The sequence below is a fragment of the Vitis vinifera genome, chromosome 16 (genome assembly GCF_030704535.1).
Source record: "Vitis vinifera cultivar Pinot Noir 40024 chromosome 16, ASM3070453v1".
In the NCBI taxonomy this organism is placed as follows: Eukaryota; Viridiplantae; Streptophyta; class Magnoliopsida; order Vitales; family Vitaceae; genus Vitis; species Vitis vinifera.
The window spans coordinates 18988016-19004612 of NC_081820.1; the positions used below are offsets into that span (position 1 = coordinate 18988016).

The 16597-nt window shown below is 39.7% G+C and overlaps 1 protein-coding gene across 5 annotated transcripts in view; it reads left to right on the top strand.

Moving 5' to 3' along the window:
* LOC100256706 (cleavage and polyadenylation specificity factor subunit 1) overlaps positions 1-16597 on the top strand; it is a 117542-nt gene that overhangs the window by 89738 nt on the left and 11207 nt on the right. For all 5 annotated transcript variants that reach the window (XM_019226130.2, XM_019226129.2, XM_059743321.1 and 2 more), the window contains exons 18-24: positions 6220-6300; positions 6412-6477; positions 6586-6663; positions 7366-7596; positions 7797-7928; positions 8096-8272; positions 8921-9106. In XM_019226130.2, coding sequence (XP_019081675.1) covers positions 6220-6300; positions 6412-6477; positions 6586-6663; positions 7366-7596; positions 7797-7928; positions 8096-8272; positions 8921-9106 — 951 coding nt within the window. The remainder of the gene's footprint in view (positions 1-6219; positions 6301-6411; positions 6478-6585; positions 6664-7365; positions 7597-7796; positions 7929-8095; positions 8273-8920; positions 9107-16597) is intronic.

The window sequence follows — 16597 nt, forward strand, 5'->3', positions numbered from 1 at the left end:
CTGAAGCTGAATTTTGGGTTATAGCTCAAGGATTATGTGAAGTCTTATAGATTAAAGGACTACTCAGAGTTTAAATTGGAGCCTAAAGGACCAATGAAGATTTATTATGATGATAAAGTTGTGATTAGTATTGCACATATTCAAGTACAAAGTGATTGTACCAAACATGTTGAGCTGGGCAAAAGCTTAATGAAAGAAAAAATTGAGACTGAATAGATTTCCACATCTTTTGTAGCAACTAAGCTTCTCGAAAAGGAATCTCAACAATCATGATTGGATTTATGGTCGGCAAGCTTGAAATGCATGACATCTATGCACCAACCTGAGGGAAAGTGTTAGCAGGAGCAACATAATATTTGTCCAAATTCATAGAATCTGGTTTCGTAAATGTTTAGTGTATGTTTGGTAGGAAGTAGATCATGGAATAATCCTAGGGATTAAATAGCTGTATATTAGACTCTTTTTTTCCCTCTAGTGGCTGTACAAATTGTATATTTATACATTGTAAAACTTTTCTTGTCTAATTAATTGAGAAATAATTTTATTCTCTCTTCTTTACGTTCACTCACAAAATTATCTTATGAAATATGATGGAGATTATTACCAAAATTTTAGAATTTAAATGAAGTTTGATGAATTGCTAGCAGAAAGAATATTGCATTAGTTGCAGTCAAAACATTATCAAAATAATCCATGCATGGGAAATTTTCAGCCACTATTTAATAGGAATTATATGAGTGAAATAAGGGTGGATTGGTAAAGAGATGATCATATTTCTCATTTTTTCATTACTTTGACATTGCAATATAATATATTAAAAAAGTGTTCTTATCCTTAAAATGTTATCATTGTTATTACTAATGCCCATCATGCAAGAAGTAGCCCTTGGGCCTGACTCAAGTGGCAAGGGTTTAGGGTGGGGATGTGGGGCATTTTAGGTTTGAATCTTAATGGGATGATGAAAAGTAGTAGTAGTAGTAATAATAATAATAATAATGCAAGCATTGAAACTTTGACTTTGAATCAACTTTCTGCGCTTCAAATCAAGCTGAAGAATCACCTTCCACAAATCGTTCCATTTAGTTACAAACTTTCATGGCCATCTCATAGTTCAATGCTTGTGTTGATTTTTGATTGGAAACGACACAGATATATTGATAGAAAAAAGAAGTACAATAAGAAGGATGAGAAATCCTCCCGCCAAAGAAAACTAAATTACAAGAAAATACACAGAAAACAAACGAACTCTCTATAAAGGACCATTCCTTATGGAGTACACACCTCTAACCAATCAAGTTGTAACACATTAAGGGGAGTCCCCTTAAACGCCTTGGAACAGAAAGCCTAAAGAGAAGCAAGGAAAACAATAGTCCCAAAGAAACTCTGAATTCCTCGCTTTATCCTTGAAATTCCTCGCGTTTCTTTCCCACCACACAACCCGAATTAGAGAGATGCTCGCAGCTTGCCACAAAACTATCCCCCTCTTAGAAGTACCAAAACCATTAATTTGATGGACATCATGTCAAAGATGTTCCTCGGAGGGACCCAATCCATCTTAGCTAACTGAAATAACCTGTGCCACAACCCAATCGTCAAGGAACAATGAAGAAAAAGATGATTTGTTGATTCCCCATGCTTCATGCACAAAATACAAATATCAGGACTAAGGGCTTTGTAGGGTCTTCTCACTTGTAGCATGTCATTAGTATTCACCTTCTTGTGTGCCACTAACCAGACAAAGGACTTCACTTTGAAAGGAACTTGAGAATTCCAAATGAACTTAGAAGGGAAAACCTGAGGAGATCCAGAAAATTGAGATAATGGTAGAAAGAAGGATTTGACTAAAAAAAGCCTTGAAGAGGATAATGGCCAAAATCTGGCATCTGGGACCAAAGGAGATAGATGCAATCCATCAAGTGACCACATGAGGCCTTCTAAATCCTCTATCTCAGAATCTAACAGGTTACGGCGGAAATTTAAATTCCAAGAGAAATGACGAGTAGGACCGAGAACTGAAGAAATAGGAATGTTTTTATCCACGACTACTCTAAATAGTTTTGGATATTGGGTTCCCAAAGGTTGGTCCCCCCACCACAAATCTTCCCAGAATCGAATTCTTTCCCCATTTCCTACTACAAACCGAGTAAACAAGGAAAACTCCTGAAAGACTTGTGCAATAGCCTTCCAAGGACAACGATGTGACCATCTGACTAAAGTGTTAGCATCCCAACCATTGGAGTGTAAACCATAAATGCTTAATATGACCTGATGCCATAGAGCTAAACCCTCTCTAGGATACCTCCATAACCATTTCCCTAAAAGAGCGAGATTCCTCAAAGAAATATTCCCAAAACCCAAACCCCCTATTGCCTTCGGTTTACACACAACATCCCACCTCACTAAATGATCTCTTTTGCCTTCCCCAATCCCTGACCATAAAAAATCCCTTTGCAACCTCTCGATTTTTGCAGCCACTGAAGCGGGTAACTTAAATAAGGAAAGGAAGTAACAGGGCATATGGGTAAGGCAAGATTGGATAAGAGTTATCATTCCCCTGAAGAATAAGTAGGTCTTTTGCCACCCATCTAATCTACTTGAGATTCTCTCAATCACTAGATCCCAAAAGCCACACGCCTTAGGGTTCCTACCCAAAGGAAGACCTAGATAGAGTATAGGCCAGCTGGAAGCCTTGCAATCAAGCATCTCAGCCAATCTTGAAAGATGAACCTGATCAAGATTGATGCCATAAATACTACTCTTGTCAAGGTTGACCTTGAGCCCAGAAATGTGCCCAAACACTAACAAAAGACTCTTGAGAGTCTGCAAATCTTCCTTTCTAGTGTTAGAAAAGAAAATGGTATCATCAGCAAATTGCAAATGGGACACCCTAGTTCTGTTTCTACCCACCCTGAAACCCTCCAACATTTCTCTTTCCTTTACTCTCATAATCATCCTACTCAGTACATCTGCGACTAAAGTAAACAAAAAAGGGGATAAAGGGTCACCTTGTCTTAATCCTCTCGATGCCTTAACCCACCCTTTAGCTTCACCATTCACCAAGATTGCATAAGATACTGAGGATAAACATCCACTCATCCATTTCCTCCATCTCGGACTGAACCCCTTCTTCTCTAACACATGATCCAAAAAATCCCACTTCACGTGATCGTATGCCTTTTCAAAGTCTATTTTGAAGACGACACCTTCCTCTCCTGATCGTCTTCTCTCGTCCACTATCTCATTCGCTATGAGAACCGCATCCAAAATTTGTCTGCCTTGAACAAAAGCGCCTTGAGTATAGTGGATGGTCTCATGTAGAACCCCTCTTAGACGCCCTGAGAGCACTTTGGCTATTATCTTGTAGAGACTAGTGATGAAACTAATGGGTCTAAAATCTGATATTTTCTTTGTCAAACTCTTTTTGGGTTATATAACAATGAAAGAGGCATTAGTGCTTTGATTGATAATTCCGCTCCTATGAAATTTTGCGAACACTCTCACCAAATCCTCCTTAATCACATCCCAACAGTCTTGGAATACTGCAACAGTAAAGTCATCAGGCCCCGAGCCTTGTCCCTATCCAACTAAAAAATGGCCTTAGAAATCTCTTCTTCAGTGAAAGGGGAATCCAACCTTAACGCGCTCTCTTCCGAAATAGGGGACCAATCTTCAACACTCCAAGACTCTCCTGTAGGGCTCGCGTAGAGCTTTTCAAAGTAAAGTAAGATCTCCTCTGTGATACTCTCGGCATTCTTCAACACTAAGCCCCTCTCATTCTCCAACTCCTTGATATATTTCCTATTTCGCTTACCATTAGCCACTTTATGAAAAAACTTAGAGTTACAATCCCCTTCCTTAACCCATTTCACCCTAGCTTTTTGTCTCCAATGGATTTCCTCCCTCAAAATTAATTCCTCTAGCTCCCCTTTTCTTGAGGCTCTTTGACTTAACAATTTAGAAGTGAGACCCCCTGCCTGCTCAATGGCATCAAAGTTAGCTAAATCATTGAGGATACTTTTTTTCTTTTCATTAAGCTCTCCAAAAGAAAACTTATTCCACTCCTTCAATTTGGCTTTAACATATTGTAGTCTTCTCATGAACTTGTGGCCTTCCCATCCGTTTCCTTGAAAACCACTCCACCAATTTCTAAAGTTCTTGAAATTAGGATGTTGCAGCCACATATTCTCAAACCTAAAAGGTGTTGGGCCCCGCATAAATGGGTTGGTATCCAAAACAATTGGCTAATGATCCGAGATCCTTCTAATTAGGGCTTCTTGAAGGCCTTGGGGAAAGAGCTGCCCCACTCATTCGAGTAAAGAAAACGGTCCAATCTCTTACACACAGGAGACTCTTGCAAATTTGACCAAGTGAATGAAGCGTTCCAAAGAGGTGGATCAAGCAATTCACATTCTCTAATAAAACTATCAAAGTCCCTCATGCTTGAAGTTAGACTAGAACCCCCCAATTTTTTTGAACTTCTCCTTATGACATTAAAATCGCCGCCCACACACCATAACAGAAAAGTTAGACCATATATGTCAAAAAGTTCCACCCAAAAATCCTTCCTAAGTGAGGGACTGTTTGGACCATAAACAGCAGAAATCCAAAGAGGTCCACAACTGTCCAAAGTGAACTTGACTGGACCGAGAAAGATCCTATTACCACCTCCTCACTACGCAGATTTTTTGAATCCCAAATGATCAAAATCCCACCTGATGCCCCACACGCCGGAAGAGTAATCCAGTCCTTATTTCTGACTGTCTAGACACTACCCACAAACCTTCTGTTACACTTCTCCTTTTTTGTTTCCTGAATCATCACAACATCCGGATTCTTTGACCTAAGGAAATCTTTAACCGCCCTTCGTTTATTCCTTGAACCCAAACCCCTGGCATCCCAGCTGATAATTTTCATGGAAAAACACATAGACCCTAACCTTCCGAACCAAATCCACCAAGTCTCAATTACCTGTGGAGCCACTGTTCTTCCTCTTGGAATACACCTTAATGTCCAGAGAGCATAAAACCTCTCGCACTTTAGCCATTTTCCTAGGGGACAGGCCATCAATAAGGAGATCGCCCGATGGGGATACCTCAGTATCCCCTTGACTACCTGACAAAAGGTTGGAATCCTCCTTATGCGAGCTAACATTAGGCTTCCTAGGGGTAAAGCTCTCGGACAACTGGTTTAATAAAGCACACTGGTTCTCCTCCTCATCACGGACAGGGATGTCAACATATTTTAAAGAGTCAACTACGCCTTTTTCAAAAAAAAATTTAGAAATAACTTGATTTTCCGTAGGAGACTAAGAAAGAGAGACTGAGTTAGGGAGATGTGGACCAGAGGGACTCGACAAGGGAGATTCCAGACTACAAGAAGGAAAAGAAGAAGACTCGGGTGGCTGAGAAGGAGAGGGCTGACATACCTCCATGTTTTTCGCTCCCGGAATTTCGCAAATCCCCTAAAGATGAGTCCACTTGTGTTGATTGCCCATTCAACATCCGTTAACAAAGCTGCTTAACCGTCATCCCTCATTACCTCATAGAAGACCTCCTTCTAATCTCATGGTTTCACTTCGCAGAACTGCCTGTGCTCAACTTGATCTAACCAGCCTGAGTACAGACTATCCCATCAAAATTTCCACTTGCTTTTTCTTTCCTCTCATATCAAGGTTGCTGATTCATTCAACTCTAGCTGAGATAATCCTGATTTCATTGAGGAGACTCTTGTCACCCAGCTCTTTCTTTGCCAAATAAGATGAATTCTGGAGGCAAAATTGTAGTGACCTGTTGCAATTTGTATGATTTTCCCTGCTTATCTTCTCAATTTCTTCATGACATCATTTGATGCTTTAATCTTGTTCCTCTCATTCAATACTGTGCTCAGCCAAAGTTCATTTCTTCTTCTTCTTATTGTTGTTGTTGTTGTTTTTTTATTTTATTTATTTATTTCATAAGCAATTACAGATTGAAAGTGTTAAAAAACGGTCAAGCCTAGTGAGTGTGGTATGCAACTAATCTTGTAGTACCTAAAATATGTCAATATTGTCTGTTAAGCAGTTTCCTAAACCATGTAAACCAATCAGTTTTATGTCACTGCAAACTTCCTTGATTAGTTTTATTTCAGTCTTTAAAGAGCTTATATATGCTATTTGAAATTATTGTTGTCATGGAAGCATGTCTTCTACTTCCCTAATTAAATCCTTCCTTACTTTTGCAGCTATGTGATGGATCTATTGTTGCCTTCACTGTTCTTCACAACATCAATTGCAATCATGGGCTTATTTATGTCACCTCACAGGTTAGAAAAGAATATCCATTCTTTGATATATTGTTTATTTATTTATTTATTTATTTTTGCAAATCTAGGCTTATACATCTTTATTTTAACTTTTTCCCTGTCCTTTTCTAGGGTTTCTTGAAAATATGCCAACTACCCGCTGTATCAAGCTATGACAACTACTGGCCAGTGCAAAAGGTGGGTTTTGTCTTTTCTTTTATGAGCTGTGATCACATGTGGTCATCTTTATATAGGATAGATTGTTTGGGATTGTTGTACCTACTAAAGATTTCATCTTTTGGTTAGATTCCATTGAAGGGCACTCCACATCAGGTCACTTACTTTGCGGAGAAGAATTTATATCCTCTTATAGTTTCAGTTCCTGTGAGTGGTTTTCCATCTATTACTCTTTGTCCTTTTTTCTTGTTTCTCATAGCAAGAGTTAGGGTGTTCTGTTGAGCTGATGAAGCACCCTTATTTGTAGTGCCTTACGACAACTAATTGCTATGAACTTTCTGTTTTCTAAGCCTGTCAACCCATTTAAAGTAATTAAATCTTTTATTATATGCTTGTTCCTTTCTAGAAGCATTTCTTTTACCTCCATCAATATGTAGTTTTTCCAACTGTGGGTAGATGGATTGGGAATTTGACTGCTTTGTCCATGTGCATGCCCTGTTGTAGAACATTATGTAATTTATTCTGGTGATGTATTTTCTGAAGAAGTGCTACAGCTCCTGATTGCTACCCTTAGTTATTGGTTGCTGATGATCAGTCATTTTTTTGGAGTTGAAATACAGAGTGTTTCCATTGGATTTTCTTTAATTTATATATGCTTTCTGTAGTTAAAATTTATATCAAATTGTTGCTATATTCATTTGATAAGATTTTAGCAGTTTTTGAATTTCTTACTTTTAAGTTTGAATGCATATTAATAATTCTTTTGCATACATCCTGAAACAGATTTTCCTTCTTTTTTTTTTTTTTCTAACCTTTTCTTGTAGTATTCTTAGATATTTTTTCCTTATAAGGAGATTGTGACTAATATATAGCTTTCTTAGTGTTTCAAGGCCTCTTTGTTTTCTGCAGGTCCTTAAGCCACTGAATCATGTTCTTTCATCTCTTGTTGATCAAGAAGCTGGCCATCAGCTTGAGAATGATAATTTGAGCTCTGATGAACTGCACCGGAGTTATTCTGTAGATGAATTTGAGGTTCGAGTTCTAGAACCAGAAAAGTCTGGTGCTCCTTGGCAAACTAGGGCTACAATCCCAATGCAAAGTTCTGAAAATGCACTAACTGTGCGAGTCGTTACATTGTTTGTGAGTTAATTCTTTGCCATTCCAACTGTTTCTTTGTGTTTTGGTTTTGGCTTCTTTCTTGAATTCTCGTCATGGGAGAGGCGTGTGGTGAGTGTTGGGGGGGGATTAGATATGTTCTTGGTGAAGCTGGGTTGGTGTTTGTTTAATTCTTATTTCTGCCTGTTCTAGAAAATCATAATTACCATGTGTCTTACCTGCAGAATACTACCACAAAAGAAAATGAAACACTTTTGGCCATTGGGACTGCTTACGTACAAGGGGAGGATGTTGCTGCAAGGGGACGGGTGCTTTTATTTTCTGTTGGAAAAAATACTGATAACAGTCAAAATCTGGTATTTAGTATCATCTGGAGCTTGCTTAGTCTAGTTCTGTTTTGTTTTTATATTTCCAATTTTCCACAATAAAACTTGGCCAGTTTTGGAGCAAGCATGTATCTTTTCTTGTAGTCCTCTTAAACTTCCTGTTGATGTTCTGTAATATTTGCTTTTATTCTTTTCAGGTTTCTGAGATCTACTCTAAGGAGCTGAAAGGTGCCATATCTGCCGTAGCCTCACTTCAAGGTCATTTGTTGATAGCTTCTGGACCTAAAATTATCTTACACAAGTGGACTGGTACAGAGTTGAATGGTGTTGCATTTTTCGATGCTCCACCTTTATATGTTGTGAGCCTCAACATTGTACGCACCACTTCCTTTACATCAATATCTTGTCTGATAGTTGATAAGTTTAGATAAAAACTGCAGACATATTATCTTGTATTTTTTATCTCTCATCTGCAGGAGCTTGACATGACAATGGGGATTCTTACCGGCATTTTGATTAAAAACAAAAAAAATCTGAATTTTCTATCAAAGAAATGAGAGATAAAACCATCAAAAGCCTTGACATGTAGCTACATGCAGTCATGTGAATGTGCTTTAAAATATTTTACAGCTGGCAATTCTAACTGCTGAATCTTGTCTGTTTCCTGACCTGTACCTGCTTCGAAGTAACAATTTTTTGCTTTCCTGTTTGAATTGATCATGCTTGACATTTCATTTTTGTCGTTTACACTTTTTAGATATGGACTTCAGTTTTTTTCTAATATTAATTTAATTTTCTTTGTAGTTATGTGATTTGAAACCATACATCTGAAAGGGAGTGTCAAAGTGTAGCTTCACAGTTTATATCATATTTGTTGCTGTACACATTTTTCCTGTTAGTTTTTGCTTAGGTCATGCAGTATACCAGTGCATTGTGGTTCATGCATGTTGTTGCAACATCTGCTCCATGTTAGTGCCATTTTTTCATGTTTGATCTTATTAATTTCTTAAACATCGTTGCAGGTTAAGAATTTTATCCTCCTAGGTGACATTCACAGAAGCATTTACTTTCTTAGTTGGAAGGAACAGGGAGCTCAACTTAACTTATTAGCGAAAGATTTTGGCTCGCTTGATTGTTTTGCAACTGAGTTTTTGATTGATGGAAGTACACTCAGTCTCATTGTTTCAGATGATCAAAAAAACATTCAGGTTAGCACCTTTATGTGTTTCATTTTCTGATACAGTGTTTGGTTGTACACTTAAAATTTTGGGAAGTCTAACCTGGTGAAATATTTCTGTGAAATAGACTAAAAATTATGAGTTCTATTTTACCTTTTTATTGATCGAAAGCCATTTGGATTATGGTTTAATGAGGTTTACAAATGGAGTGTCATCACTACAACCACCAGTCCATCAAAGGTCATTTATGTTCTTTCTTAAACTTTATTAGATAGGTATTTAGAATGTAGCATCTCCTGTGAGATTGACTAAAAATTATGACTTCTATTTTACATTTTTATTGATTGAAAGTGAAGAATTTCTGAACTCCTTTATTGATATTAATCGGTACACACCATACACATATATATACACAAATGACTGAATAAGAAAAAATCAATCTAGCTTAATTCTCTCCTAAAATTAGGAAACTAAATCATAAGGAAATATCCTAAATGATCTCTCCTTTTTTATTCCTAAATTAAAGTCCTAACTTTGGCATTATTTCAACACTCCCCCTCAAGCTGGAGAATATATATCATATAATCCCAGCTTGCAAGTTAAGTCTTCGAAGTTAGGCCTAGGTAAAGCTTTGGTGAGGATGTCTGCGGTTTGGTGCTTGGTAGGAACATAGTTTAATTTGACCGTCTCACTAGTCACCTTCTCTGTGATAAAGTGTCTGTCAATCTCAACATGCTTGGTCCTGTCATGATGCACGGGGTTCTTTGCTATGCTTATAGCTGCCTGATTATCACACATCATCAGAATTGGAGATGAACTCGTTTGTCCCAGTTCACTAAGAACCCTTTTTATCCAAATCCCTTCACAGATTCCCTGTGCAAGAGCTCTGTACTCAGCTTCTGCACTACTTCTGGCTACAACTGATTGCTTCTTACTCCTCCAGGTAACAAGATTTCCCCAGACAAAAGAACAATATCCGGAAGTGGACCGCCTGTCAATGATGTTTCCTGCCCAATCCGCATCTGAGTATACTTCAGTGTCACGGTTCTCTGTCTTTCTGAAGAATAGGCCTTTCCCTGGTGTCATTTTTAAATATCTAAGAATCCTGTAGACTGCTTCCATGTGTTCCTCAGTGGGGCTGTGCATGAATTGACTTACAGCACTCACTGCAAAGCCAATATCTGGCCGAGTGTGTGAGAGATAAATCAAGCGCCCAACAAGCCGCTGATATCTCCCCCTGTCTACCGGTGTACTTTCTTTCTCGATACCAAGTTTCTTCTGACTATCCATAGGAGTATCAATTGGTTTGCATCCAAGCATACCGATCTCCTTAAGAAGATCGAGTATGTATTTTCTTTGAGAGACTACGATTCCCTTCCTTGATCTAGCCACTTCCATACCAAGGAAATATTTCAAATTTCCAAGGTCTTTAACTTCAAACTCTTCTGACAAATACTTCTTCAAATTCTGTAACTCCCCCATATCATTTCCAGATAGAATAATATCATCGACATAGACTATCAATATGGCCAATTTCCCGGCATGAGACTTCTTGACAAATAGAGTATGATCAGCCTGACCTTGTTTGTAGCCCAGCTTCAGGACTGCTTTTGTGAATCTATCAAACCAGGCTCGAGGAGATTGTTTAAGGCCGTACAATGATTTTTGGAGTTTGCAAACCTGATTCTTTGCCATACTTTCTTCGAAACCAGGTGGTATTTCCATGTAGACTTCCTCTTCTAGGTCCCCATTTAGAAACGCATTTTTTATGTCCAGTTGTTGCAAGCACCAATCTTGATTGACAGCCAATGAGAGAAGGATCTTGATAGTGTTCAGTTTTGCAACAGGAGCAAAAGTCTCCTGATAGTCTATCCCATAGGATTGTGTAAACCCTCTAGCTACCAAACGAGCCTTGAATCTTTCGACTGATCCATCTGCTTTGTATTTTATGGTGAAAATCCACTTGCACCGCACAGGCCTCTTCCCAACCGGCAAATCTGTGATAGTCCACGTCCCATTCTTCTCAAGTGCATCAATCTCATCTTGTACTGCCTTCTTCCATTCTGAAATTTTTAATGCCTCTTGTATTGTGTTGGGAACCTGAGTATCATCAAGAGAAGTAGCAAATGCTCTGTAAGATGGTGATAACCCTTCATACGTAACATAGTTCCCAATTGGATGATCTGTACATTTCCTAATACCCTTCCTCAATGCAATTGGCAAAGTAGAATCATCAATGCTGGGAATTAACACCTCTCCAGCCCTATCCTCACCTATGTTCTCTTCAGGAAGACTTGAATTGGAGTCAATATATTGGCCACATGTTGACTGTGATCCGTGCTCTAATTCCTGTCTTTTCCTCCTCCTGATGTAAACTTGTAAGTTCTCATTAGCAAGTTGTGGAGCTATAGGTTGAATAGGCATGGGAGATTGGATGGTCACGGGAGAAGGAACATTTGTGTGCTGGGCTGGCTGAACTGATGGCGGCATGGGTGTGGACAACTCAGTGGGCGCGAATTGGGAAGGATTTGGTGACTCTGAGTGAAAAGAAGGTACACCCTCAAGAAAAGACTCCCAAACTTGATGTTCATTCATGCTCTCCCCCTGAACATGAGATTTGGGATAGAAGAAGACATGTTCAAAGAAAGAGACGTCCATGGTGGTGTAAAATCTTTTGTTGGTTGGAGAATAGCATTTGTACCCTTTTTGGGTTGGAGAATACCCTAGAAAAATGCACTTATTTGCTCGAGGAGCAAATTTGCTACGATTTTGAGGATACACATGAACGAATGCCGTACAACCAAATACTTTGAGTGGTAAATCAGAAGAGGCAGCATGGGTGTGAGGAAACTGTTTTAAGAAAAGTTGACGTGGGGATTGAAAGGTAAGCACTCTGGATGGCATACGGTTAATCAAATAGGTAGCTGTGAGAATAGCTTCCCCCCAGAAATAGTTTGGAACATTAGAGGAAAACATAAGGCACCGGGCAACCTCCAAGAGATGTCTATTCTTGCGTTCGGCCACCCCATTTTGTTGTGGGGTGTCAACGCAAGAACTTATGTGGATAATGCCATGATTTTGAAGATAAGTACTGAGACTACTAGTAAAGTATTCCTTTGCATTATCTGACTTGAGGACTTGTATTTTGGAATTGAATTGATTTTGAACCATAAGATTGAAGGTTTGAAAAATGTGCCCGACCTCTGACTTTTCTTTCATAAGGAAAACCCATGTTACCCGAGTATGATCATCAACGAATGTCACAAACCATCGAGTGCTAGAAATATTTTTTATCCGGGAGGGACCCCACACATCACTATGTACTAGAGAGAAAACAGTCGAAGGTTTGTATGGGATTTGAGGATATACTGTTCGAGTATGCTTTGCAAACTGACAAATTTCACAGTGATAAGATGCTGGATTTTTATTGATAAATAATCTGGGAAACAATTTTGCAAGGTAAACAAAGCTAGGATGACCCAGGCGATAGTGTAACATTATAATCTCACTATCTTTATTGACCTTAGAATTTGACACAGAATTGAAAGACTCTGACATACTCTGAGACTGTACGCAACTTGCTTGAGAGACTTGGTTTGAGAATTGGCCACATGAAAGGAGGTAGAGCCCGGAACACAGTTCAGCACTGCCAATCATCTTCCCCGATTTCAAGTCCTGAAAAACACACAAGTTTGGATAGAATTTAGTGACACATTGGAGATCATGAGCCAATTTGCTAATGGACAAAAGATTACAATCCAAGTTTGGAACATGGAGGACAGAGTCAAGATATAAGTCTTTAGTAAGTTTTATAGAACCTGTCCCGGCAATTTTTGACTTTGAACCATCAGCAATATGGACGGATGAATGACCATTACTTGGCTTGTAATTTTGAAGAATGGCAGCATCTCCTGTCATGTGATCAGAAGCACCTGTGTCTACTATCCACGGCCTCATTCCTCCTCGATTAGCAGTGAAGGCTACACCGGTAGTACTGCCACTGCCAACTTGGCTTAATAATTTCTGTAGCATCTCCATCTGCTCTTTGTTGAATGGACTCGGCTCGGGAACAGATGTGCTCTCAGAGTTGGCAGCCACATGTGTTCTGCCATCTCTGTCAAACCGTGGCTTTGGTTTCCAATCAGCAGGTTTGCCATGAAGCTTCCAGCAAGTCTCCTTATAATGGCCTGGTTTCTTACAATAATCACACCAAGGCCTATCCCGTTTCTGACGATCTCCACCACTACTATTAAATGACCGAGCAGCAAGGGCAGAGGCATCCAATGTTGGGGCAGGTTGCTCTTTTGATCCCATCATCACTTTCTTTCTACTTTCTTCACGCCTAACCTCTGAAAAAGCCTCCCTGAGACTTGGCAGGGGTTTAATGCCCATGATTCGGCCTCTAACATCATCCAATTCCCTGTTTAGTCCTAGGAAGAACTTGAACAGTCTCTTTTGTTCCACAATTTGCCTGTATGTTGCTGCATCATCCGAACATTTCCATGAGTGAGTCTCAAATAAGTCAAGTTGCTGCCAATACCTTGTGAGTGTGTTGTAATACTGAGTAACTGACTGCTCTCCTTGGCGGAAGTCATGTAGAGCTGATTCAACCTGAAACAGTTCTGAAGTATTTTCAGAACTTGAGTAAGTTTCTTTGGCTGCATCCCATATGTCCTTTGCAGTCCCAAACAGCAAGAAATTTTCGCCTATGTCATTGTTCATGGAATTGATAAGCCATGACATGATCATGCTGTTTTCAATCTTCCACTTCCTGAAACCCGGTTCTGTAGTTTCTGGCATGACTGCTTCTCCAGTGAGGTACTCATCCTTTCCTTTACCGCAAATGAACAGCAACACAGATTGTGACCACTGTAAATAGTTATGGCCATTTAATTTGTGTCCTGTGATGAGAATAGGAGAGGAATCATTGCCACCAAGGTTTGGAATTTCAGATCTGCCCCCTGATTCTGGTGACGTGACGCTGGATACTTGTGATGATGCCATTCCGTATTTTGTCATGGACCGGAAAGGTAGGAGAACACTTTTCAAGGCACGTGCAGGGACTGGAGTTGAGAAAAAATACCCGGAGGACGCCGGAAAATTTGATCAGAGGGCCCGCGGAAGCAAAAGAACCCCAAAAGAGGCACGTGTAGGGCTCGGATTGCACAAACAGGTAGGAAGGGTGGCTGGTCGGCGTCAGGCGAGCCTGGAGGAGGAAGCGCGTCGCCGGAAAGTGGCTCACGCGCCCTCACGCGCCGGCGCGTGAGATGCAGTCGCCGACCGGAAAAACGCGCGTGGGCGGCGCGTGGATGGGTTTCTGGTTCCGGTGCTTTGGGACAAATTGGAGATCTCCTCCAGACGCTCCTTGCGGTGTAGAAAAAACCCGTCGCCGGAAAGTTCGCCGGAAAAGTTGCCGGCGGTGAGTGTTTTCTGACGACGATTCGACTGACCGGAAAGCGTTTTCTCCCTTGGTTCTGAGAACAGGTACTGATGACCGGAATGAGAGAGAGAGAGAGAGAGAGAGAGATGATCGGATTGAGATATGGCCAGAGAGATTTGGCCGGAATGAGTGATGGCCTGAATAAGAGATGGCCAGAAGGGATTAGGGTTTCAGAAAACTGGCTCTGATACCATGAAGAATTTCTGAACTCCTTTATTGATATTAATCGGTACACACCATACACATATATATACACAAATGACTGAATAAGAAAAAATCAATCTAGCTTAATTCTCTCCTAAAATTAGGAAACTAAATCATAAGGAAATATCCTAAATGATCTCTCCTTTTTTATTCCTAAATTAAAGTCCTAACTTTGGCATTATTTCAACAGAAAGCTATTTGGATTATGGTTTAATGAGCTTTACAAATGGACTGTCACCACTATAACCACCTGTCCATCGAAGGTTATTTATTTATGTTCTTTCTTAAACTTTATTAGGTAGGTATTTAGAATGTAGCATCTCCCTTGCCTACTTGCCTCTTGTCACCTCTTTGTCATTAATTGATCTCTCATGCTTAACCTGGTGACTGGTGACCTTAATTCAATGTTTTGTTGTGGCACTATTCATCTTTTGTTATTTCAATGTTCACAACTTATGGTTTTAACCTGTGCTGATGCTGGTAGAACTGCTAACATTTGCATTACTGCTTCCTGATCATCAGAGTGATCATAGTTTCTGAATTTCTGCTTGTGCTGAGATTATTTGTGATTTCTTTGCACTTGTGGTGCATGGACTATTTACGCCATGATGGTTACCTGATTATGATGTATAGCTAACTAATGGATTTGCTTTTACTTATTACCTTTTCAAGCAATTTTTTTGAAATAATAATCCCAATGTAAGGATTGTAGTTAGGTCTGCATGTTGATTTGTAGTGCAACGGGTTGAATAACTCTATTCCTTTTTTTAAGGTTTCCTTGTTTGCTCTTTCTTTTTGGAGTTTTCATTTCACAAGTGTATGTGCATTTGGGTTTTAGGACTGTCTTTTATGGCAAAGTTTTTTGAAGTGGAGAAAAAGGCTTTCCAAGTAAAGTTTGAAGGTTCCAATGGGGGAACTTGGATCTCAATAACAGAGAGGAGTTGAGGATTTGTTGTCTCAGTAGGTTTTGGAAAGGAGGAGTTGGAATGGTTGTCGGAGCATTTGAAGAAAGCTGTGGAGTTGGAGGCTTCCAGGGGTTTTATTCGAAAGACTAGGGGCAAGACTAGGACTCATTTGATGGAGATTTGTTTCAATAATAGAGGGAGATTCATGAAAATTACAGAATTTGTTACAAAGAGGAAACCCTTAATTCTAGTTGTTCCCAAGGGTGTTAAAGGCAATGGGTGGGAAGCCCTTAGGAAGGCGATTTCTTCAGTGCAAGATTTTTCTGATCAAGCTGTAAGAGCCTCGAAGGAGACAATTGAAGATTCTCAGCGAGTAAGGGCATTTACAGAGGACGTCGGTCCTATGTAGATGTGGTTGCAGAGGAAGGACCTAGGAACGGAGCTCTGTTGCTAGTTGGAAAATGGGCCAGAGCTGTAATTTGTGAAAGTAAAGGAAAAGTTCAAGATTGGGTTTATGTAGGAAAAGCTATTACGAGGATGATGGGTACAAAAGGAATGGTGTTTGTAACCCCTATTTCCACTTACAAGGGGTGTTTCTTTGTGGATTCTGCAAGGAGAGCTGATTGGTTCCAAGATTAGGGGAGTTTAACAATGAGAGGAGGGTCTATTTTTCTGAGGAGATGGTTGCTAAGAGAAAATACGGTTGTATTTGGAAAATTCAGAAGGGGTTGCTTAGAACTAAAAGGTCTTCCTTTTCATTTGTGGGATGAAGATCAATTAAGATACATTCTGAAGAAGTGGGGGAAGGTAACGAAGGTGACACGGGATTCTTTGAAGCTTGTAGACTTGTCGAAGGTAAAGTTGTGGGTGAAGATGCTTCCAAATGTCGTGCTACTTGCGTTGCTAGAGGTGGAAGATGGGGCTTGGTCATTCACGGTTGCAGTTTCAGTCATCGGAAAAGATAAAGCAAAC